The 12,810-nt window shown below is 37.6% G+C and overlaps 1 protein-coding gene across 2 annotated transcripts in view; it reads right to left on the bottom strand.

The window, feature by feature from the left end:
- The window catches only part of usp32 (ubiquitin specific peptidase 32), a 47,374-nt gene that overhangs the window by 30,867 nt on the left and 3,697 nt on the right, over positions 1–12,810 (bottom strand). For both annotated transcript variants that reach the window (XM_081371076.1, XM_081371075.1), the window contains exons 2-3: positions 8,142–8,269; positions 1,258–1,363 (exon numbers count right to left, since the gene is read on the bottom strand). In XM_081371076.1, the coding sequence (XP_081227202.1) occupies positions 1,258–1,363; positions 8,142–8,269 (234 nt within the window). The remainder of the gene's footprint in view (positions 1–1,257; positions 1,364–8,141; positions 8,270–12,810) is intronic.

The following is a 12,810-nucleotide window of genomic DNA, read 5'->3' on the forward strand; positions in this document are numbered from 1 at the left end:
AAGTTTTTTTAACAGTTAAAGCACCATGTCTTGCCTGATCTCCACCACTTTTATTTGGTGTCCTCAAAGTGTGCCCATACAAATGTGTGTCAAATTTGTTGTAAATATCTCATTTCGTTTTGAAGTTTAGACACTTATAATTATGAGAGCATAAAAATTATCCATGGGCGACACTGATCTGATTTTTTTGTCGTTTCCTATTTTGACATTTGGTCGTTATTGTTTAGCTATTGACCTATGTTTTCAAATTTCCTGTGGTGGTTTTGTCTCCATTGGACTAACAGTTTCGAAGATAATCGCGAGTTTTTTTAAGCGCTAAATGACACAAGGACATAAGGTGAAACCTGGCTTGTTTGGTATCGTTGGACTTGGCAAGGATTCAGGAGTCTAAGGAGGTCACTTCCGTGAAAAACGCTGGCTTGAAACTTCTCGGGCTCCTTCAGGGCATTGTGCCGATGATGCATACTGAGTTTTTTTAGATAAGCCAATGTTCTCATAGACTATCATGGCACCCTGGACAAAGACACTGCATGCCAATTTTAATCGGACTAAAGGTTGTGTGCGGTTATAGCCATTTTCATGATTTTTTTCCCCCTGTTATAGTGCCACCAAGTGGCCAATCGTAAAAAAAAATTTCATGTGACCTCAGATTGAGCTCATAAACATGCGTCACGAGTTTAGCGAAAATATCTCTTTTCGTTCACATGTTATAGTCATTTTAGTAAAAGTGGCCCTGGTCACATCGAACATTTTGGTTCCCCTTAGCGACCGTGAACTGAAATTTCTAAAAAAAATTATGATTATTGATAGTCACTCTCCAGAGAATATTTCTGTAGTGGTTTGGTTCAGATCAGGTAAAAAACCTAGGAGTAGTTTGCAAAAGTAGTTTTTTTTTAAAAACTCAATTTACTCGAAAATGGCGCCTGAAGGGCAAGCAAATCCGATACATGCATTTGTCCGCCTTTAGCCAAGGATTCCAACGGTATAAGACACTTGAGCCTACACTTAATGGTTTAGGAGTTAAGCAATTTCGTACTTTTGACCAGTGTAGCGCCTCTGTCAGGCCATTCAGGGCACGCCTTTGTAGGCGGTGTGAGTACTACCAGCCCTCAAAGTTTCAAGTCTCTACGACTCAGTTTTAGACAGAGAATGCTGCATATTAACAATAACAATAGGGTTTCAGCACTACGCACTTGAACCCCTAAAAATATAAAAGGTTGGGTTGAGTGGACTGCATGTGCCCCTCTGTACACCTACATTTGGCTTTCTCTTCATCGCGTCCTCTTGTTAACAGAACCAGCCCGACAATCAGGTAGTTGAAGTGTAGCCCTTTAGATGTGCCACCAAAAGAGCTGTAGATCACCTACAACAGATGAGAAAGGAAGGATGCACATTAAATGTATCCCCTTAAAATGCACACAATTGATCAGCATTTAATTCTGTGTTCAAATAATACTGTCTTCAGGTGACCTGCAGTGATCATTGGCACCAAGCTTAATTTTGCCATTGAACTCAACTTTATGCAATTGAGCAATGAAGCAGAAACTACTAATGGGAGTGCAGGTAGTTATCCACCTAATATAGTTGGATAATGCAGTCAAGTAGTAATGTTTTCTAAATACTAAAAGCTCAGACATTTGGCAACTTCCAATGATTTAGTTGTCAGTGTATATGCCCCTTTCTACAGAACACAGGAAGTTATGCATTGTATTGCACATAATGGTTATGCAAAGGTCATACAGTGAAATATACACAGATTACACAGATGACAATAACATACTCAGTTCAGTATAATAATGATAATGATGATTATTAATAAAAATTAGGTCTTCAAATATTTTTTTACCAATAAGCATAGCAAAACAGGTTGGAAAAATGTTTTTGCAGGCATTTACAGGACAAAGTCACACAACACACCAAGCAACTAAAGAAAACGTGTATTTATAGTTACACAACAAAGAAGGTCATTACTTTCCATCAGTACACTACTATTATGAATTCTATTGATGTTCGACACAGAAAACGCTTAAGACAGACAGCCTGGTGTTAGCCGTCATCTCAGAGTCAGACCTTTGATTTCCGCTGAGATTCAGAGAAACATCAGACTCTTAATGATAATAATGCACCCTAGATACATATCTCCCCGTAAATCAGCTGACAACATTTAGTTTAATACAGAGGAAACATTACATTCTCTCTCAACCCACACTGCAGGGCTACATAAATGAATAAAAAAAATATCCCTGCAAAATATGTCACAGCAGGAGGAGGGTTAGCAGTAAAATGCTTTTCTTCCAGTTTTTGATCTGTTTCTATTCCACAGACACACCATGCACACATAATTCACTTTTACGCCTGGTGAGACACCATGTCTTACCAATAACACCACATATAAGTAAAATTTTCACACCCCCTGATTCCTACTAAACAGTCTAGCACTCTGCGGCTAATAAGAAAAATTTAATAAGAAAAAGTTCAAACTGTTCAAGTTCAAATGAGTCTTGACTGACAAGTTGGACTACAGCTTCACTGCTGAGCAGGGTCCTTTATTTACTTAAGCACAACCGTAACTAAAATTAAAAAAGAAATAAAACAAAACAAAGAAAACATGTGTATGTCTGTGACCTTTCCACTAACAGCATGATAGTAAATTTACTAAAAGTGTTCAAGTTATTTATTTAAGAAAAAAAAAAAAAAACTAGTAAAATGCATAATATATGTATTTAACAAAAATAAATAAACTAAAGTAGCGCTAAACAAAATTTAATGGTAGGGATTTTTTGGTTTCCAAGCTAAATGTATGATATTCAATTTACTGGCCACTATACCCGTAACCGCTAATTATATAGTTTATAACTAATTTATAAAACAAACAAGTAAAGAAAAGTGAAAAATAAGTAAATAAATACAATAAAACAAAACCAAACTTATGTCTGGGGCCTTTTGGTTTCCTACCTAAATATATAGTGAATTTACAGGCCAACTAGCAATTAGTAATTGTACTGTAATAATAATCAATTACTGTGTAATCAATACAGTAAAGACTTTGTAATAGCAAAGAGTGATTATTTTTATATATGATTATTCAATTTCTGTATTATTTCATACCTGAATGTTTTCTTAAATAGTTGTAAATGAAAAAAAGAAAATTTGTTTCTTTCTTGTATTGTATTTGTTATTTGCAACTTTGTTCTAATTTTTAATAAAGATAAAATAACAAAAATAACTTATGTTTATTATTATTAATAAAAGAATTGTAGAAAAAGATGCATCGAGAATCGTTTTATAATTAAATCGTTACCGCAATCGTAATCGAATTGTGAGACAAGTAAAGATTCACACCTCTATGTTGAAACCACCACACAAAGCTTCCAGTTTCACATATGGCACATTTAGTTGATTGTTTTAATTTCTAAAGCTTTATGTAAAGTCCTCAAGCTGGGTGGCCATTGGTGTGTGTGAACCCATTAATTTCTTATGGGCTGTTTACACACATAAGTCACTGCACCACTGTGATGACCCTGGTGTGTATTCTGCTCTGACAGCACATCATATGTTTACTGCATGAATGTGATCTTTTGTGACAGAACTAGCGAAGTGCAAGAATAGGTGACTAAACAATACTGCTGCTTCTGTTTGTCGACATTGGAAATACCAGTAATTTTTTTCCCACATATCTGTATTGCATTATATTTTTACAAAGGCTACATCCAAATGACTGTCCTATTAAAGGGGAAATGAAGCAGTCAATCAAGTTTACATGATTTACAAGATGGATTTCCACTTTAATCAACAATTATATAAGAAACATGACAAATGTAAACATATAAAAGAAAAAAAAGAAAAACCGTTATATCTTTTGCTGCCAGGGCGCTGCCATTGTGTGCAGTATTCTAAAGTGTGACGTCACGGGGTTGGTTGGCTTTAATAAACCTGGCTGAATGTATTAATATCACGACGTCAAACTGTCTACACCACGGAGTTTTGACCGCGAACAACTAATGAAGTCTAACATATGTTATATACAGCAGATGGACTCTGACACGGTGGGCATCGCATTACAACAGCCACACGCGTTGCAACTTGCCAACCCGCTCTTCGCCCAAAACCACCACCGGCTGTTCGACATAACAACGTAACTTACCACTGCTCGGTTCCCACGCCGTATCGGCTCAAATGCATATATTAATACATGCAAACTTACATGGTGTTGTTGACAAGAGACATGAATATGATGGCAGACATCGCGAACAATGTTTCCATGTGCAGTTTGTTAACATAACGTTAACGTTAGACGTCGTCTTTTTGTCTGGTACTAATAAACTCCACTAAAGTTAGCTAAACACTAAGTTAGTGTTAGCTAGTTCATGCTTACAGCTGTTAGCTAATAATGACGTACCTAACGTTAGTTGTTCGCGGTCAAAACTCCGTGGTGTAGACAGTTTGACGTCGTGATATTAATACATTCAGCCAGGTTTATTAAAGCCAACCAACCCCGTGACGTCACACTTTAGAATACTGCACACAATGGCAGCGCCCTGGCAGCAAAAGATATAACGGTTTTTCTTTTTTTTCTTTTATATGTTTACATTTGTCATGTTTCTTATATAATTGTTGATTAAAGTGGAAATCCATCTTGTAAATCATGTAAACTTGATTGACTGCTTCATTTCCCCTTTAATATTACAATTGAAAATACATCTTGAAAAGTGTATATCAAAAAATATAGCAGCCAGTACACGTCAAAATACTTTCCATACACAAGAATTAACATCTTAACATTGGTGACTTTCTGAATTCTATTTATTATATTGAGTTTGTACTTACTGGCCCTGCTGTACCAACCGATTCAGTTAATTTTATTAAATATGTCTATATTTGTAAACATTGATTAAATGAATAATTAAGTTTACTGTACAATGCTCATATCAATGAACATTGAACATAGCAAATACCGCTATGGGATTTGACTGTTTGATTTATGGATTTAGTAGGCTATTTCAAATGAATTGCTGCTGTTTTCTGACTATCTTCTGGGAGTTTAAGCATTATAGAAATTAGTTGTGGCACACAGAACGGCTTAATTAAATTTTTACATTGTACAAATACATAATATACACAAACACAGAAGTCATTCTTATTGAAAGCAGCTTTCATAATGAATAATGTAGCACGCTTCCGTAGCATGTAATCATTGCCCTTTGATGTAATACAAACACTGAGCGACTGAAGGTGGAAGTAATGATCAACTAGAGCATTCCAGAAGCTGACACGTGCACAGACAGGAAGTGGGAGGAAAAGTGTGCGATGCTGCAAGGGATTTAATGAGGCTGGGTGCTAAAGATCAACGTATGGTGTTGGCTGGCCTGCTGCGAGCTGAATTCAGGGGAACCAATCCACTTATCCCAACGACGAAATGAGCAGCTGGGAGCTCGGGGTTCCTCCTGACTGTGCCTCCTGGTGATGGACGCAGTGCAAGATGTCACCTGCAGCTAGCAGATTAATCACCCACAGGCGCAGGCACGGACTACCGGCCATCTATACGCATGTGTGGGTGCATGTAGGTTAAGTGAATAATATATCGATTTTGAAGCATGGTTAGACAGAGTGGAGTACAGGGGCCAGTTGCATAAACTGCTAAGACTAGTCTTAGAAGTTAGTCATCAAATTTAAGTCAGTTACATAAAAACATAGACTGGTCTAATTTGATACCGAAAAGTAAGACTGATTACCCCTAACTAACTGCTAGTTGGTCATTCTAGTTCTTAAAGGGGTCATCGGAAGCCTATTTTCCACAAGTTGGTTAGATTCTTTAGGGTCTTCATGTAAAGTTTGTAACATACTTTGGTTAAAATTCCTCAATGGTTGTGTAAAACAACAGCCTTTTTACCTCCTCAAAAACAGCTCTGTTCACAGCGACCCGTTTCGGTGCATGTCTCTTTAAATGATAATGAGCAACTGCTCACCCAGCCCTCTCTTCCATGGGGCATGTCGACACAAGACGCGTAAAGTGCTGCCTTGGCGGACAGTATACAAATAGCTGAGGGCGTAAATATGCTAATACGGGACAGTCAATCAGTGTTCGTGGGCAGAGCATGTAAATCCAAACGGCTTGATTATTGAGAGTGTTTAGGCTTTTTGAGGATAAAAAAAAAGAAAAAAAAAAGGAGTGAATGGATTTTTTCCATTGCATAGTGGTTGTGTCCACACACTGCAAAGACACATTTATATGCAAACACCATGTAAAAGTGAATTTTGGATCCGATGACCATCACTTTAAAGGGATAGATCACCCAAAAATGAAAATTAGCCTATTAATTTACTCTCCCTCAAGTCATCCTAGGTGTATATGACATTCTTCTTTCAGACGAGTTATATTAAAAAATGTCCTGGCTCTTCTAAGTTTTATAATGGCAGTGAATGGTTGTTTCTGTTTTGAAGTCCATAAAAGTGCTCCACACAGCTACAGGGGGTTAATAAAGGCCTTCTGAAGCGAAGCGATGCGTTTGTGTAAGAAAAATATCCATATTTAAAACTTTGTAAAGTAAAATAACAAGTTTCCGGCCAAACAGACATACGGATTCCACTTAAGTGTAAAGCACAACTTATGCGAGTAATGCTGATATTTATACTATGCCATAACGCACTACGCTACTTCCGACGTTATAAGTTGCGATTTAGGCGCAAATAGACTGGGTATGGTCGTTTGGCCAGAAGCTAGAATTTTACTTTGTAACGTGTTAAATATGAATTTTTTTCTTACACATACGCATTGCTTCACTTCATAAGGCGTTTATTAACCCCCCGGAGCCGTGTGGAGCACTTTAATGATGGATAGATGCACTTTTATGGACTTCAAAACAGAAACAGCCATTCACTGCCATTATAGAGCTTGGAAGAGCCAGGACATTTTTTAATATAACTCCGATTGTATTTGTCTGAAAAAAAGAATGTCATATACACCTAGGACGACTTGAGGGTGAGTAAATCATGGGCTAATTTGGATTTTTGGGTGAACTATCCCTTTAAGACACAATTTTAACATCATGGCTGTTTATGCAACTGGCCCCAGGTGAAAATGTAAGGAAAATCTCAACCTTGATCCAGCAAATGGTCTGTTAACCAGCACAGAATGTGACATGTGAATGTGTAGAGTGCTAGAAAGAATCACTTTAGTAATAAACCTACTCAAAGTGCTTGGCAAAAAATCTGGATAAGTCACTGTACAAGCTTGTGGGAAAAGAGATTTGATGAGTGGCAGTTTTATTCAGCTGAAAGAATTTAATTGGATTGCAGCCAGGACTGAAAGTTCATAATACCTGACAAAAGATTCATGACTTTAGAGTCAAGTCCTGTTAAAGGCCTCCATCGGTTTTAAGGACTTCTTTTAATTGACACTAAAACTTCGAAGATAAGTGTCCCCTTTCTAAAGCGATCTTAGAGTATTGATCCGATACATTTTTCACAATAAAACTGGCTGATATCCAAACAGAAACGAGACGAAAATAACTAGTCAGCCACACTGGCATGCAAATACTAGTTCCTATGACAACAAGTAGAAGTATGAACCAGAAAGGTTTCTGCTGAAATAGAGGGGGATATCTGTATGATTCATCTCACAGAGATCAGACTGTAAAATACAGGAGGCAGGTAGAGGGCCACATGAACTCATGGTTACAGCGGTCAGGTCATGAGGAAGTATTTAAATGTCAGATGATGATGTGTGAGGGTGTTTTACCATAAAGCCCCACCCTTTCAGTTAGTGCTTCTCTGGGTTACAAGTGGTAACCACATGACTTTGGGTATTTAGAGCATCAGCAAACCAAAACAGAACTACACACGAACAGGGACATAGCTTAGTCAAACTGCAGCATAAAAAAGCACAAAATCAACAGTGGGGAACTGTAACGAAGTTAATGTATGTTTTTGTGACTATCATGTACTAAAGGATGTAGTCTGAGCACAAAATATCAAGAAAATCTAATCTAAATCCATCAAAGGTACAGTAAATGGCCTGTCAAATATGTACTAGTAACCTGCCATAAATAAACTAGGGGGACAGACCAAACAAGCACAAACCTGTTACAACATGAAGAGACCGCACTGAAATGTAATTTTTTTTTTATTAAAGCTTGACTCACCTCTGCAACCTTTGGTGGCACTCCATCGCCCAGTACTTCCCTGTAGAAGCATTGCTGGGTCATATAGACAGACAGGCCACTGGTCCTCTTGAAGGCATCTCGCAGACGTTTGAGCTCCACATCGGTAACTGTGAACACAGTGGAGAGCTGTCAAATAGCTGTACAGGATATGGTTTATTTAAAAAAAAAAAAAACTACTTCAAAAAGAGGTTCATTGTTTTATACTAAACTATTGGAATGCATCCTTGCTGAATAGCCTAACGCATTGATAACCCATTCAAAAACCTTGTGAGCATAAGGCTTTTATAAGGCTCGGATAATTTACTTATGCAGTTTTTTAAGCAGAAAATTCATGTCAGGGCCTTAGGTCTGAGATAGGTAGCTCTGAGTGCTGAGCAAACTTCTTATAAGTCAAAGTCATTGCCATCTTTGCACATTTCTTACCTCTAGCTCAGAGCATGTTGAGTTATAATGACAGAGAGGGACTACAGCAAGTGCTTTCATCTCTCTCTCTCTCTCACGTACACACACACTCATCCCTTTTAAAACATCACCGCCTCTGCATCCTGTATTTAACCCAGACACTTAGAGGAGGCCATTGCTGCTTCTCTCCACTCATAGCCTTGTACTGCCTAGCACAATACATCACAGACCTGCTCATAAACCACAGCACTGTTCTATTCGACCCATCCATATAACAGGATCAAGGCCAAGAGCAGAGGGCCAAGACACCATGCTCTTTCCAGGATATTTCCAGAAATGAATGAACAGAATGGATTTTGACTTCGAAATTAGGGATGCACCGAAATTTTGGCAACCGAAGATTTGGCCGAAACAGCTATTTTCGGTTTCAAAATCAGTGACTAAAAACAGACGTTTAAATAGCGCTTCTCAGATGGCAGGTTTTGACTGTGTTCAGCATCTATCTCATGCACACAACGTGGATAAGCTACAACGGTGAAACGTGTCAGCTGTGTGTGGACACTAGCTCTGGATTGACGATATTCATTTCTCGATTTTATTCTCGTTTTTTGTTGATGCGCGAACAAAACTTCACAAAAAAAAAATTGCTTTCACACTCAGTCCATCTAATATGTAGGCCTAAGTGACTTGTTGTCTTTTTTAGATTTTTAGCATCATAATATGACAGGAAGCTTGCGCTGCAGACTGCTGTTTGTCGAGGCTGTGGATTACAGGTAATAATATTGTGAATACTGTTCAGTTTCTTGCACAGAGAGATGCTTTCGCTTCATAAGACCTCATTGTATCATCAGGAGCCATGGGTATTAATTTTGTTTTGCCTGTATATGTACTCCCGAAGTGACGGTAGCCGGTGACTTGCACTATATGAATCACTAAAGACCACTGGTTTCAGCAAAAAATCTTCTTTACTATTCTACTGCAGAAAAAAAAAAAAAAAAAAAACTCCACCCAATTTTGGGTGAACTATCCCTTTAAGAATGCTTGGAATTAGGTGGCACATAGTACATCCACAACAAAAGCATGCAACAAATGCCACTCCATTGTAATAACAGTTGTTAGCATATCATTGAAGGAGAGCGACTGGAGCCATTTTTATTCACTTATGGTGTTGTCACAATACGGCAGCTGATGTTTTCCTGCCCTTTTTGTCCTAAAACACCTTTTTAATTAGAACAGTGTTTACTATAACAAATGTGTTGCAAATGTCATATGAAGAACACGTGATATGAACAAACAGTACCGATTTAAATTTTACAAACCTTAACTACACAAAATTTGCTTAATTTTGAAACAGACGTCACTGAAAGTAATAACTTGCGGTTCGGTGTAGATGAGTCAAATGTTGATATATAAGCGCATCTAACTAATTCCATGAGATCATTCAGTGAAGGATTCATTAAACTGTAAAACATAGGCCTAAACTCATTCAAATCGTAAACTTGAGTTTTTTTAAACATAATTTGTTAAAAGATCTGGCTCATAAAAGTCACTTGTTCATAAATTGGACTACACTGGTTGCTCTACATGTTTTGATTCACTAAAAAGAACTGGTTCATAAAGTCATTTGTTCATAAATTGGACTACATCACAAAGGGCTGAAAATTAGGAGATTGGTTTCATCTTGGTTTTAAATGTGATCTTTTTAATTGTAAGATTATGCTGCCACAAAAAAAATAGACCTATACTGAAAAATGGGTGTAGAAACAATTTTCACTCAGACATTGCTAGTAAATTTCCCAAACAATTACAAAGAAGCAATGGCAAGTAAGACATTGAACTAATGTTATTTTCTTGGCAAACATGCTCCAATAATCTTGTGCTCCAATAATACAACTTCAGATAATCGTTTTTTACAGTATATAATTCACACAAACTTGAAAACAAAAAAGTTCCCACTTCTCCCCTCTAATTCTCATACCTGTACCTTCATTTCTCACTTATATGGCAATGAGGTTCAGTAAAGGGTAAACTCTGATTGGTAGGTCAGTGCTGAGCGTATGAGGGCATGTCATTGTGATGTGACCAGTGATGCTGAAAGACACACAAGCCTCAGACGAAATATAGTTTAAGAACAATTTCAGCACAAAAGTGAACCCTGCATGAGCTGTATCAAGGATCTGGAGAGAAGAATCACATTCGTACACACAATGCTTGTAAGGACGTTTAAAAAAAGACGTCTATATCAGGATGTTGAGGACACCTTATTGCATAAAATCACCACAGACAAATAATGAGGATATTCAAAAGCTCAAAGCACAAACTTAAACAGGTTATTCCAATGAGTCAATGGAAAGAAACATTGTTTACATCCTACAAGAATAGTTGACATCTTTTGTCAACTTTTGGAAAGTTGACATTATGAAAGTTGTGCGTTGTGACATGCCACACACTGCAGGACCATTTGAAATGAAGTGAAGGTTAAAATTTCTTTATTAAAATTGCAACAAAAAATAAATAAATCAATGAAAAAAAAAAAAAAAAAAGAGACACCCCGCCTCCTCCCAAAGTCTGAGTTTATAAAACTACTTGCCATTTTTCCACCACATAACCATATTAGACTTATTAATGTTTTAGGCCTCAATACAACCAAATATCAGCCTTGCCAATATATGGCTCTATCAGTAAGCACAGCACATTTTCTCAATAGGCACTCCACAGTCTTTATAATACCAGGAAGAAATGGGAATACTGTGTTGTGAAGATATGACGACAGGAAACAGACTGTGGATATTCCTACTTGACAGAGGGTGAACCATAGGGACAAGCCTGAGAAAACAGTTTAGAGCTCTGAGGGTCATAAAAATTCCTCAGGACTAAAGAAAGGTTGATTTTCTTACAAAGCAGGAGAAAACTTTTAATTCTCAAACGACATCCATTCTCCCAGGTCACAATCTATAGTCAAAGACACACTGCTGGGGGAAAGGTGAGGGCGGTCAATGAGATTTCTCTCTCTTCATGTGACACAATGCACAGACATGGCCGTGGAGTAGACCACGTGCATCTGAGATGTTTCAAAGTTGACAGGTCAGCAGATGCGCTCTAATATATCTCTGCAGTCTCTCCACAGGCATTTTAATAGACATGGAGCGAGCATAATTATTCTGTATAATGATCTGTGGGAGAAAAGCATCGGATGAGGTGAACAACATCCCGAAATCATAAACACAATCATGGCACCAGATGTTCCACTGAAAAGGCAATGACGATGACTATGCTGAATGCTGGAGACATTTTCTGTGCATGTGCAGGAAGAACTCCTGACCAGTTTTTGAAGTCATTACAAGACAATTAAGCCAATTCTATTAAGCAATTCCCAAATTGCTCTCTCCAAAGATGCCAAAGTAATATATGCAAACCATAAGACGGTTTCCCAAGGAAGACCGAGTGATAGCACAACAGTACAGCTATTAAAATATGCATGAAACACTGGAATCAGTTAACTAAATTTACAGAATAATTACTGTCATTTATTTGTATATTATAGGTTTAAAAGCAAAATAAAAAATACATATCAAATACTGGAGTAAAAATTAGGTCACTCTGATAGACTAAAATACACTTTCCTACAAGGGCTAGTTAAAGATCTCTTTTTTATGAGCCACAGTATTTATGGTGAGGCAAAGTAACCTATTCTTATCTATACTGACTCCATTAACCTGACTCAGTAATTGTTTATTTAAACTCTTCTCCAAAAAAGTATCCAAAAAGAAGAAAAATTCCAACACGAAGGAACACATTCACTGGTGTTCGCGTTAAGGTGATGAAAAAGAAATGAGGAAATGCAAATGTCGTCTTGCTCTGGGGAATTCAGTGACAGGTCTACTCTTTGAAATAGCACAGCAAAAGACTGCTAAAACATTCACAGCTTCTTTGATTTTCCCTTTCCTCGTCCAGTCAGAGAGCTTCCCCTCAGAGGAGAGACAGCTAGATCCATAAAGCTCTGAGTTACTGATGGAATGCCTGCAGGATACACTGTATCCTACAGTAAAACTAATTTCAGTGTGCCATTACCCAGAAACATGACCTACTTTGAGTTCGCAGTAAGCTACAACAATGTAGGTCTGTAGGTGGTGGCAACCTTACATTCTAGGCAGAGGACTCCAAGGACGACCTGAGTACAAATGAGACGCCTGACCCTTATAGGTGGCATAAATAAACATGAATTCCTGAAGACGAGACTTAATTA

The sequence above is a fragment of the Scardinius erythrophthalmus genome (assembly GCF_964197995.2).
Source record: "Scardinius erythrophthalmus genome assembly, chromosome: 7".
Classification (NCBI taxonomy): domain Eukaryota; kingdom Metazoa; phylum Chordata; class Actinopteri; order Cypriniformes; family Leuciscidae; genus Scardinius; species Scardinius erythrophthalmus.